The sequence below is a fragment of the Phalacrocorax carbo genome, chromosome 1 (genome assembly GCF_963921805.1).
Source record: "Phalacrocorax carbo chromosome 1, bPhaCar2.1, whole genome shotgun sequence".
Taxonomy (NCBI): domain Eukaryota; kingdom Metazoa; phylum Chordata; class Aves; order Suliformes; family Phalacrocoracidae; genus Phalacrocorax; species Phalacrocorax carbo.
This window is the reverse complement of record NC_087513.1, coordinates 62,006,271-62,019,616: the sequence shown is the minus strand read 5'-3', so window position 1 is coordinate 62,019,616 and position 13,346 is coordinate 62,006,271. Positions and strand designations below refer to the sequence as shown.

At 44.7% G+C, this 13,346-nt stretch overlaps 1 protein-coding gene across 1 annotated transcript in view; it reads right to left on the bottom strand.

The window, feature by feature from the left end:
• PAH (phenylalanine hydroxylase) overlaps positions 1-11,439 on the bottom strand; it is a 42,194-nt gene extending 30,755 nt beyond the window's left edge. The window contains exons 1-3 of the mRNA XM_064456308.1: positions 11,086-11,439; positions 10,787-10,913; positions 6,638-6,745 (exon numbers count right to left, since the gene is read on the bottom strand). Of these exons, the coding sequence (XP_064312378.1) occupies positions 6,638-6,745; positions 10,787-10,913; positions 11,086-11,135 (285 nt within the window). The 5' untranslated portion in view covers positions 11,136-11,439. The remainder of the gene's footprint in view (positions 1-6,637; positions 6,746-10,786; positions 10,914-11,085) is intronic.
• Positions 11,440-13,346: the final 1,907 nt, after the last annotated feature.

The window sequence follows — 13,346 nt, the reverse complement described above, 5'->3', positions numbered from 1 at the left end:
GAGGCAATGGGGGATGCAGGAGGAGATTATCCATCTCCCTGCCTTCCTTACCCCATGGTGCTGGATCTCAGCCTTGGCTCCCTCTCAGAAGCCATGAAGCAGCTCCAGCCCCTTCCCCAGCTTATTCCAGTTATGCCAACCCATGGAGTATCTCCTATGATGCAGCTGTCCCACACAGGCAGGATCAAACCAGCCTGGTGTTGCACTACATTGGCAGTCTTGCAGAGGCCATTGCCAGGATAATTTAGTCCCACCCTCAGAGAGTTTAGTTGCTGATCATTGGAAAAGAAAAGTTGTGTTTTCATAGCTACATGAGGAAGCTTTCAGTGGGGATAGATACTTTCTGGGAATGTTATGAGCTACTGCTTCCCATGGCGTTCATATGTCCTTCTGTTGACACATTACTAAATGCTCCTGTATACGGTTGCTAAAACTAAGTACAGCTGTGAAATCTGTCTGCAGCTTGTTTTCATGACTGTTGTCATTAAGTAAGTTTGGCTTCAACAGGAGACCCCACACTTACCAGATGAAGAACCGTCGACAGCACTATGGTGCTGCTAATAAACATTGAGTGAGAACTTGGGTGAAATATCCCAAAACAAGGATTTACTTGCACTTTCCTAATACAAAAGAAAAAAAAGTGACATATTCTTTTAACCCTTGTCATTGGCTAGTTCAGGGCTTCCTGAAGGAAGACACTTTCAGAAGTAGAAACTCAGTGCCTAATTTTCACAGGAGATCAAGGGAGTTAGGAAGTTACAGCGATGCCTTCAGCCATAGTTTCCCAAAGTGAAGGCGAAGGCAGCCATCTGGTTTACTTCACTGTCCAAGGGCCTGCTTCTCAGCTGAAGCCTGTGCTTCCTCATTTCTTCTTCATATCTGCTAGGGTCTTCCTCGCATGACAAGGTCATGGAAGCAAGGGGAACCAGAGCTGGCCCATGCCAGCAAAGAGCTCCAAAGGGCAGCTGGCCCTGGAGAAGCCCCTGGTGTCCGTCACTTGGCACTTCTGCTCCAACCCTAAAGTTTTGTATGAGGTGTTCGGCACAATCTAGCCACAAAACATGTGGAGCAGGACAAACCCGAGAGCATATGAAACAACAAGTGGCACTGCATGAGCACCTAGCAAGAGGGCACTCCTCTCTTTAAACTCATGTTGGTTTACTAGTTCAAGGAGTCCTGCCCTCCTGGCCCTGGAAAGAGAGCTTAGACTGAGGACACAGACTCGGAGCAGTGAGTTCAGGTGTAATAAAATGATTGTAGCTGTGTATATACATACTGTGATGAAAAAAACAAGCCTCTTGGGAGAGGCACGCCTGAGCTGTTCACCTATCACTGCAGGCACCTCCAACACACCCCCTGGCCAAAGTGAATGCTTGTTTCTGCTGATTTGGAAACAATCCAAAACACTGCAGAGCCAATATCTTTCCAAGGGACAAAGAGATAACAGTCATTTTGGACTTTCTGCTGAATAAATTAAGCCTCTAAACAGAAAAAGAGCAGTCTTCTTTGCTGGCTTTGGAAGTGCAGGGTCTCATTTAGTGCAGCCCATTGCTCTCATCCAGTCCTCCCACGTGGCAGTAACATACTCCAGGAGCAAAATTAATGTGGCTGCTTTTCAGGTAGAGCCCTACCCACTGTAAGTAACACCAGTGATGGCTGGACCTTGTACTGAAGTCCTGCTCTGCATTTGGGAAGACCATGTCAGTGAAGAAAAGATGGAAGATTCCTCTCTGAGAATGGGCTGAGCAACCTTGTGACATATTCCAACCCAATGTTTGCCACATACTACAGCTGACATCCTCTACTACTTCCAAATCTGTCAGGGAAAGAACTTCAGCAGATATTAATACATTCACAAATTCATGTGGAAAATTTTCAGTTAAAACTGAGGGCAATCCTTTTTGCATATTGAAATGCTTAGTTCTGATATTTTTTAATGATTAAACTTTGGAAATGCCAATCTTTGAGGGGGACAAGTTTTTTTCACTTTTTTTCTTTCAGAATGAACTTTGTTGTTGTTTAAAAACTTATCTCAATTTCAATAGGCTTTTGTCACTACGGAGAAAAATAAACCTTCCCATCAAGTGTAACATTTGGTTTAACCCAAAATTCTCTGCATTGCTTATTCAGTTTTGATAAGAAACCTGGAAGATTTCTGTCTTTTTCTGACCTGGAATTATATACTGCGACTTTTTGATTTGTCTAGAGAATCAAAAAAAGAAACATAACTCCACGATAACTATTCTGTCTTCCTGATTTTAAGCATGATATTCTGTTTGTGTGTGATGTTCTGTTTCAGACTAAGGTATTTTTTCAAGTTTTGGCTTCCTAGCTATCATCTCCTGCAATAGCATGAGACAAATAAACAGCATATGGCTGCACCAAGCAGTACCTTAGTGTATAGCGGGTCCTATTAAAATGAAGTTGGTGTAAAGACTTTGCTGGTGGGTTTATGCTGTCTTGACGGCCACTCTCAATGCCTGCAATGAGGACAGAGGTGTTGCCCAAGCAGAACCTATAAGGAAGTTGTATGCGCACTAGGACAAATAAAGATTATGGACAAACAGGCTTTTCAAGTGCAACATAATTGGGTTTGATGAGCAGAAAGTGAATCTTTACCACATCCCAATATACACACAGAGCAACTAGTGTGGAAGCAAAGTGGATTCAGTTTTAACAATCTGCTTATTGCTGGACACGATCGAGCTGCTATTACTTTACAGCACATGTCAGAGGGCGAATATGGCCCTATGGATGCTGCCTCACAATGAGGAAGGTGTAGAAGGGAATGCAGGGACTCTACTGTCAGCAGTGGCATAGGGCATCCTGGATACAGAGCAGTCCAGGATGAGCAGAATCACGCAGCCAGGCAAGGATATGCGAAACAGAGGGGAGACAAGAACCAAGGGTCAGAAGATCTTAGGAGAGGGCTGAGGTCTGGTGTTGGGAGGGGTCTTCCTGAGTGCTGCTTATTTTTTGTGTGTAAGACTGGGAAAGGACTCTCCTCCTACCCAAAGTGTTTTTGAACCCCTCCATAGACATGGTCCGGGTTTGATTTTAAAGACAGAAATGCTTTCAGCTTAAAAAGTCATATAGTCTTTCTTTTAAAATGTGCCTCCCCTTCTGCAGGTCCAGCCCGTCTTCCATGCAGACTGCTTGCTCTTTTTGGACATTGTGCATTGGCCCAGCACTGAAACGCATTACAGAGCATATGAATCAAGAGTAAACATAAGAAAAAAGTGGATATAATGAAGTACACTTTGGACATAAAACCAGCAGACATAAGGAGCTGAGTACATAGAGATTGCTCAGAAAAAAGCCTTCAAGCTATATAGGAGGAATAACAGTTGGTCACTGTAGCCACATACTTGTGTGTAACTGGGATCTGAACAGAAAACAAGAGTTTGGGTCCTTGAGCAAAAAAACAAATGCAAGAGCATGCAGCACTCTGTCAACTGTACAAGGGATGTTTGAGTAGGACAGACATTAATGTTTCCCCAAAACACATTGACATTCTCTTAAACTTGGTGTCTTGGTTATAGGATGTAATTCTGTGCTGTGAACTCTCTCTCTGTAGCCACTGGCCTTGTGCCTTCACCTACCCAGATACAAGGCTCCTCTACCTTCTGTCCACCTTGGCCCACAATGGGGCCTCATCCAGTTCATCTGGGTCATGTTTGGACTACTGTGTTTGGAAGGACTACTTCCTTCCCTGGGAGCTTTGACTGCTGGGCAAGTGCAGATTAGGTCTGGACTGGGGAGTAGCCACGGTGCTTGATTTGCCATCAGTCCTGGACCTCCTGATATCCAGGCACAGGGTCAGGCTGGACGACAGCGGGGCTCCCTTTGGGCTCTTTCTCCCCATGGACACCAAGTTGTGGTGGGGGCTAATGCCTGGCCAAGTTTCACCCCAGCACAGAAGTAGAACATGGGCAGAATGTGAACCTGCATTCTGCATTCCAGGCAGGGACACAAAAGTAACTGAACAGCCCTCCCAGAGTAATAGAAATTTTTTTTCTAGCTTTTAAACCAAGAAGATGATGAACCTCCCCAGGTCCACACAGACACCTCCTTTACAGAAAGGCAGTCTGGCTGCTGACGGCACCGTAAGATCTCTCCTTTCTTTAGGCATCCCCTTAATTCCCTGTGTCTCAGTCTGGATCTTACTTCCACACCTTCTTCCCTGTCTTGAGAGAGGCTTTTTTTTCAAGACTTTCATATTTACAGCTCTCAGTCCTCCTCCTCCCCTCTTCGTGTCCCAGAGTAGTTTTATAAATTGGCTAGCGAAGAGGCAAAATCCTCAAAACCGGTGCTGGAGGCACTGTCCCTTAATCACTTCCAAGCACATGCTGGGAGAAGGAGAGGGTTGAGCTGTGCTCTCCGCCTGCATTCCCACATGTGAGTGCCCAGAGAGACAGACCCTGGCATCCTGGGCAATCTGCAGCCTCAGCAAGGATCAGAGTGGGTCTGAACATGCCATGCATGGCCGTCAGCACAAGCAGCCACGCCAGGTCTAGCCCTCTGTGGGGGCCAGCGGCTGCAGTGCCACATCTGCTCCAGGGAAGAGTCTGATCATATTTTGTGGCTTTTGTGTTTTCCTTTTTCCTACTTTATGTGGTTGTGTGAGGCAGCAACAGCCAAAGCAGTGATCCCCACATCTCCTCCCTGTGCCACCCCTCTGAGACAAGCCCTCTGTGTTTCCCCAGGCCAGCACTGAACCAGCAACGGAAACCTTGAAGACAAGGGAATGGGTCTCCCTGCCCAGAGGAGCCTGCCAACAGAGACCAACTTCTGTAACTAACCTACACCTCACAGTTGATTATATCAAGCAGGGAAGGGGTACAAAAGAAAAAAAAACCTTTTCGAGGTCATCCTCCTTGTCCCCACCCTCCACCTTCCCCATCTGAGGAAACTGTGTCACTGAGCACAAAGTCCATGTCTCTGAGGCATAGTGATTATGGCCTGGGTGGGAAAGGGTGGGGGGCTGTCTCAGCTATGCATGTCCACAAGTCTTACACAGCTGTACACAGGGCGAGGTTGTTTGCATTGAGTTAGAACAGGCCAAGGGCTGATCTGGTTTACACATCCCAGCACTCATGAATTCATTAATGAAAGCCCTGAGGAGCTGAAGCTGCAGGTCAGGCTTGTACCATTAAATCCCTTCCCTCCAGGCCTACTACACTGCCAAGAGCACGCAAAACTGGCGTAAGAGCGCCAATGCCCGGTCTCTTGTCAAGCCTTGGTGATGGGAGAGGCTGCAAGTTTGCACAGAAAGAATTGGCCTCATTGCAAAGGGAAACCACCGCAGTGCAGACATCTTTAGCTGAGCCCATCCCCTTGGTTGCTGTCATGATCGCTTGGGAAAACCACGATTCAGCCAGTCTAGTTTAGGTACCTGTTTTGGGGCAAGAAGAGTCATGTGCAAGCAGCAGCTATCTTTGTCCTTCCTATACTAGCTCCCCTGCAGTTTTTCCTTTAAGGCTGATAGCAAATTGGTTAGTAGACAGCAATGAATTTAACAACACAATATCAGCTGGCCTCCTTAGTTCACCTACAGATATGGACACTGCTGACACTCAGACATTTCGCAGGACTGTATTACAGTGGTCAATTCAGAGATTTAGACTAGCTCTGCTGCTGTTGGTATGAATTTCCTTTCATCTTAATGAATCAAATATGTCCTTTAACTCATAACTATTTTTCATTTGTACTAATACCACACAAACCTTTCATTCCCTAGCCAATTCAGTTTATGAATGGAAAGTATGCAGGCCACAACTTTTACAGTGTTCTATAGAAAGAGCTGCTTTCAGGCACAACTATTACATGATGATGTTCTTAAAAAAAAATCACAAAACCAATATAACAGAGTGTATTTGCTTGGGAGCGCAGAGTACACAGCTGTGTGTGTTGCAATGTAGCCATCCTGAATTTCAAGGATTTCGTGCTTTTTAAACAGCATCCATGACATCTGGGAAATATTTTTGGAAGAATAAATAGGCACACAATGTCCTGAAAGGTAAATGGCTCCTTGTTTCTCCAAAAGTTTTCCAAATCAGTCAGCACAAGCTGCTGAGTTCATTTGGAGTGAACAAAGTGCAAAATGCTGCCATTTTTATGCTGTTTTGTAGGTACCAACCCTCTCTGTAGAATTACCTAAAATGGGACATGGTGAGCTTATTTATATCAGATTTACTGAGGTAAATAAGGGCTAAGAGGATGGTGGCTGCACCCAGTAGAAATACTGCATGCAACCTGTGCACTGCGAGTCACACAGCTCACATGCAGGTTATATTTGCCTTTCTACACACATACACATATCTATATATGCACACACATATACACATAAAATAAATATACACACATACATGCATATATACACATATACATACTCAGACATCAATCTCAGGTTATGGCCCAATTCACTTCTACCACTTACTCAAGCAGTTACAGTGGAATATCTCCTTCTTAAATGGGGAAACCAGGACTTTTAACCCCAGAAAAGAAATACATGCTGGTTTCCCCCTTTATGGCAATGAAATGGAATTACAAACGTGACCACAAATACCCTGAGCAAATGTTGCCAAAATGCAAAAATGTAGAGACCTGGACAGGTCTCCTGAAGGAAAATATTTACCTCAAATGTGCGCAGAACTTTAGCCAATGCCCCAACTTCTTCTTTCAAAGAGAATATCAAAGAGATCACACCATTTTTATTTGAGGACTCTTCAATGTACATAGATTCCTGAAAGAAAAGAAAGCAAACGAGCAAAAAAAATGTGCACTCACCCTAGGAGTCAGTTTTGCTTTGCTCCATTTCCCTTTTGCATGGCATCATCAATGTAAAGAGGGTATAAAGTTGCTTTAAGTGGGAATCAAGGGAATCCGTTGCTGCCAGAAGTAGAGCAGCTCTGGGGCTGCTCTGATTTATGATGGTACAGATGTAAATCCCTTCTCTCAAACTAGGCCCCATGTGGGACTGAGGTAGTCAAAAGGGCATGAAAATAGCCTAATATCATCTCTGTCTTGCTTCACCTCTCAAGTGTATCAAGCTCAGGGATGACTGGAAATATTACTGCACTTTGGTTTCAGCTACAGTGCAAAGACCTTCCCTCAGGCTCTCTTTTCATTAGCGCTCAGGATTGAGCAGAGCAATGCAGATGAACTCTGTGCAGGGATGCAGGCCATGATCTATGTTTCCCTTTAGTTGGACTTGGACCTTCTAGGTAGCTCCAGGAGAGGTAGTATTCACAAGAGGGAGATGAACAATGTTTTAAAAATAAAGTAACAACAATAAGGAACAAAAGAAAAGGGGAAAAAATGTTGCAGCGGACATTTCGATCTTCCCTAAATCCCACAGTGACTAAAGACTCAGTTAGAGCAAGATATGTTTTCATTTATGTTTGTTCCCTTTCTCTTACTGATTTTCTGCTCTGCAAATTCCAAAAGGCATTTTCCAGTATTCCCAAGCAAGGAGAATGTTTATTTTAACTATTCTCATGGTTCTTATTACCAGAATGTCTTAGTATGTCTCAATACATGTACTTCTTTCTACAAAACCCCGGATAAGTAGGAAAGATTTATTCCACCACTTCAGAAACAGGAAACTGAGTCCTGGAGTGGGGCCAGAGTTTCAAAACAAGCTAAGTAATTGATATGGCAGGTAAGTGCCTGCTGAGATTTCCAGAATAGCTTAATTTTTCTGATGTCAGAGTGAATGTGATACACAACCACCACAAACTTTTGGAAGTCACATCAATGCCTTATTTGTTGGGTTGTTTTGTCTTTTTGTTTTAACGTCTACTGGCCTTGGGCGAATCGCCCTTGGTTGGTATTTCAAACCTTACACCAGACATCTGCAGTGCAGATGGATACTGATGTAACAAGTCCTGGGCCAAAACTTGACTCAAGGTATCCACTCAATTTTTCTTTATGAAGATCTGTATCTTCAGTCAGAGCCTGTCCTCATCATAGCTGTTGCTTAATTTAACATATAAATCAGGGTATGAAGAGTCTCAGTTCCCAAATATTGTCCTTAGAAAAGACAGTCTTTGTAGCAGACAAATAGATAATCAAATCCAGCTGCCCTGAAGCCATAAAGCTCTTGGTGGGACTACAGTTTCTGAGGCAGTGTTATAAGGAACTGCCTTCTTCTGTAAAGTAAATAATTGCTGGTTCTTCAGGCTGTCTCCGAGGCTGCTGCTAACACGATAATTCATTGCCAGAGACTAGCAACAGATTTTTCTATCTGGCTTTATTTTCAGAGGTCGGAAAGGCTATCCAAATGTTTTCCACCTTTATAAGGAACCTCTAGTGGGAACTGTGGTAGAAATACTGGTTTTACGCACCAGGGGGAAGTTTGTCACCTGTTCAACTGTGACACTTCTCACAGCATCCCTGTGTCTCCTGGGTCCTTACCCAGCCAGGGAGCCAGCCCAGCTCTCACATGGCAGGGACCAAGAGGAAAAGCACTCAGGAGTGATGTGGCAGCTGGCTAATGAAACCCATTTACACCTGAAGCAAGTACGAGGAAAAACAATGACAGGAGTCTGTCAAAAGGCAAAACAAATGTCAGTATTCTGGAAATTTTCTGATAGTTAGTGTAACCAAGACCATCACCTGCCTACTGTCCATGCGTTGCATTGCCCTTCTCTTTTCCCCTACCACAACCAAAACTGATCTTAAGGACAGAACTGTGCTACACCAGTGTCTGTCTGATGGACCGAGAATTTGGTTTTCACGGTCTGCACTGGAACTGTTTTAAAAGCCATGTATTTTAAAGGGTATTTAAAATACCCTTGCCAAAGCATGCCATGTGGACCAACTTCTATGGCAGGTTGACCTAAATCTGTGTGACAAAGGAAGAATTTGTGGTTTGGACGTCGGCAGGGGACATAATGCATGATTTGAGTCTTGCAAGGTAATTCTGATGTTAATTGATCTTTTAATACTGTGAGATTACCCAAAAATGCCTTTAAAACTGTCTTTCCAACTCAGGTAGATTCTCATTCATCACTACCCTTGATGCTTTGTGTTCAGCAACTTTCAATCTGCCCTCACTCATTTTCCCACTCCTGCAAATTGGTTTATGCTGGTGCTTAAAAGTAAGACACATTGCAATAAGGAGTAGGCACTAGGCCTGAAAACAGAGTGATACTTGCGTAACTTCTTGCATCTACATGTGCACTCAGTTCACTGGAAGGTCTTTGTACAAACATTAGTTCATGCCTGAGTCTGTCCACAGAGCTGACAGCTTGCATTGCAAGGGGAAAGAAGAGTAAAATCATTGTTTTCCTGGTACCCGGTTCTTACCAATATGTACAGAGGCAATATGCATCATTCCACACTGGAGACAATATACAACAGCATATACACTGGAGGTAATACATATCAACATACACACAGGCACATTTATTGCTGAGCTTTTTGTAGTACCTATGCAGAGTTTTAACTGTTAATCACAGTTTATCCATTATTAATTCTAATTCTAATTTCTTGTTTTTCAACCTGTTATGTAGATAGCAATTGCATCTTGGGGTAGTTCTACTGTTATGACTGTGTTTACAATTAAGAGTTGAACAAACTGCTTCATTGACATTGAAATATTGCCTATATGGCATGTGAGGGATAAAATAACCACTTGGCACAGAGATTGATATTGCCTTCCTGATGCGTGGCAGTATTGGAGATCAGTAACACAGACCTGTCGTCCTTCTACTCCATTTCTGAGCAGATTAGATAAAGCACTTCAGAGTGCTTTCAGGGGGAGTTTGGACTGCAGTGTCAGTGAGAGAAAAATGTCACCTCTGTGTCGCAAATTCCAGACTTACTGGATGTACAGAATAGTAGGGAAAATTCAGAAAAAAAATATATATTTCAAAGGAAACATGATTCCTAAGTTATTTCTGAAGATGGAGCTAGTGTCCAAGTCAGACTTCTTAAGGCGTTTAGATGCTCAGCTCCCACAGATCTCATTGGAACCAAGCAATTACACAACTTGAAAAAGTATCCAGGTGAGACCCTGGAGAATCATTGTGGGAGTTCATTCTCACACAAAGCAGTAGGAAAGCAGGCTTCCTTGGCTGCTCTGCTCTTAAAATAACTTGTAGAAACTGAAGCCCTTTTTATTTTTCCCACATCTTCCCCAGCTTGTCTCTGGCTTCAGCAGCATTGCATAGGACACATACATGCAGAATTTGGTCCTCATAATTAACCATGCTGGCCTCAAGTTACATCACTTGCCCCTGCAGTAACTAGTGCCTGTAACCAACAGATATGGGCTTCAGGACTTTCCTGTATTTTTAAAAGCAAAGGGTTCAAAATAAATCAGTAAACAATAAAAAAAGGAGATGCCAGAGTCATGATATTTGACAAATAGCTCCACCGGAAAAGCATATAACTTTAGCTGCTTTCCTTTAACAGAAGAAGACAACTTTCTTTTCATCACACAGGTTTAAGACCTCTAATTAGCTGCTGGTCTTTTCTGCTTCTTCTATTTGCCATATACACAAGGATACTGTTGCAATGTTCATTTTCATTCTCACTACAGTTTGTGATCACAATTAGCAACAGACAAGTACACTAGCTGCCAAAAGGCAGAACAGTGTCAACCAGGCACTGCAAAGCACTGAGACAGGCACTTTTTTCCTCCCATCTTGGGTCACACTGCCTCTCAGAGAGCAGGGGAAAAAAATTGCAAGCATGGGGGGGCAGGAGGGAGGCAGCCACAGCCCTCCCACCCCTCCCCCGCCCCGCAAAAAATGGGAGCACAGACCCCATCGCTTACCTGGAAAGGGTCACCATTCATTTTGCAGTGCTGTGAGTCCATGTTGCAGAGGCAGTGATGCCCACTCAGGGAGGCCCCTTTGGCGCTGCAGGTGAAGCCTTCTGACCCTACTACAGTGGGCAGAGCTCTGTGCAAATGTATTTAAAGTGGAGCAAGTGAGGCAAAGCCATCCCCTTCCCCCCCCCCATCTCCCTCCCCTGAACATCGTGCCAAGGGGGCGTTCTCCCTACACGCCCCCCCCACCCACCCCTGGCACATGGACAAGCCACTCCACGCCAGCTGGCCCCTGTGAGTCTCACCCCGGCACATAGTGGCTCTCCAGAATATTGTTTCTCTCTGCACCCAACATGGACAGGCAGCATGCTTTTAATTAACAGCCTTCCCCCTCCTGATCAACATCAGCCTCTGTTTTCACTTTTGCACGTCAGCACATCGTCTTCGGTTCAGCCTCCCTCTCGTCCATTCCCACCGCTGCGTGCGTGTTCAGCCTCAGGTGGGTTTCCCATGGAGGCTCGCTCCACATGAGCAGAGATCAGACATTCTCCAAGATCCGCTTTTTGGATGCCAGGCACGAGCCAGGAAAGTCTGTGACACAGCACAGCAGCTGAGAGATTCGTCCTTTAGTAGGACCTTTTCGGCTGCATACAAGTGGTCACAGAGCAGGAGACATCACTCCACACACCAGATATTGGAGAGAGAGACCTGGTGTGAAGGAAGCATGAGACAGGAGTTAGCTACATGAACCTCACCCTGGGATATGAGTCTGGACATGGAGAAAGGGAAGGCGGCAAAGGAATAAAAAGGAGCAGGGAAGAGCAGGTCAGAGCTTGAGGACAGGAAGATGCAGAAAACCTGTGGAAGATGTATGTGTGATTGTATACAGTGTTCCCCCTCTATTCTGCCCTAGTGAGATCACATCTGGAGTACTGTGTCCAGTTTTGGCCACCCCAGTTCAAGTAGGACAGGGAACTGCTCAAGCAAGCCCAGCGGAGAGCTACCAACATGATCAGGGGACTGGAGCTTCTCCCTTATGAGGAAAGGCTGAGAGACCTGGGTTTGTTCAGCCTGGGGAAGAGAAGACTGAGGGGGGATCGAATAAATACCTATAAATATCTAAAGGGTGGGTGTCAAAAGGATGGGACTGGACTCTTTTCAATAGTGCCCAATGACAGGACAAGGGGCAATGGGCACACGTTGGAACACATGAAGTTCCACCTCAGTATGAGAAAAAACTTCTTTCCTGTGAGGGTGACAGAGCAGTGGAAGAGGCTGCCCAGGGAGGTTGTGGAGTCTCCTTCTCTGGAGACATTCAAAACCCGCCTGGACGCGTTCCTGTGCCCTCTGCTCTGGGTGTCCCTGCTCAAGCAGGGGGGTTGGATGAGATGATCTCCAGAGGTCCCTTCCTATCCCTTCCATTATGTGATTCTGTGATTCTGTCAGCCGTGGAGAGCTACAAGGGGAATGTGGGGGTGCATGAATGATTTCAGACAAGGTTGGTAAATGATTGATATAAAAAAGCCCAGATTTGGTTTAGAAAGAGTCACCAAAGGCAGTGAGGAAATAATGGAAAGCTGTAGCCCAATACTGGAGAGCAGGTGAAAAAAAATAAATAAAAAAGAAACAGTCTTCTGTATCTATCTTGTTATTTGGGAAGATGAAGTCTATACCAAGACAAGCTATGTCAAGGCAGGTAATCTCGCTATATTTTTGTGATGAAGATAAGTTCTGCGGAATAGAGAAACCATCTCTTTCCAGTTATTTTAGCCCTGAAGGAAACTCTACTGCATGCACAGGTGCAAACTCAGATTGGTGAACAGTAACAAAGACTTACCGTGAGTTATTGGTAATTACAAAATCCAGTAGCTGCTACATCTGATCAGCATCATAGTAGGGAAACTGCACGGAGCCACTTTCAGGGATCTCAGTCCAAATACATGTTGAACCTCATGACTGTGGAGTCAGAATCCAGCCCACTGAAATTACTGACTGTATAACGTGCACCTGAAGTAATTCAGTACTTCGGGGGTGAATACGTACCTTTTTCAGAAGAGCTGCTTTTTTGTGCATCCTGCAGCTGCACGCAGGGGTAGAAAGTTACTTTCTAAAGTGACAAGCAAGCCTGTGGTATGGGCTGGCAGGTCAACGTAGGCAGCCAAATGCGATACACACATAACACACTGGGCCCTGCTGGCACCGTGGCAGGGGATTGGGGCAAGGAGAGATGGGGCAGTAGGAGAAAGGGAAGTTGACCTTGATAATTGCCAGCAGTATAAAAACTACTATTTTTTAACTGCTCAGCCAGTAAGTTCACTCCAGGAGGCAGTATTTTGTGTCCTGTGTTTGTGCAGCAGCAGGTACAGTCCTATCCATGATAGGGAACATTGAAAGCCACCTTGAAAAAAAAAAAAGCAGTAACATGAGGATGGTGATGACACTGGTTATAGTAGTCCCTGTGCAGGGCAGGACAGCCTCTAGCAACTGGTCTTATTTACTTGCCCCACACACCATGCCTCACTACCTGGCATATTTTTCAACTAGATTTTAAAAAAACTTAAATGCA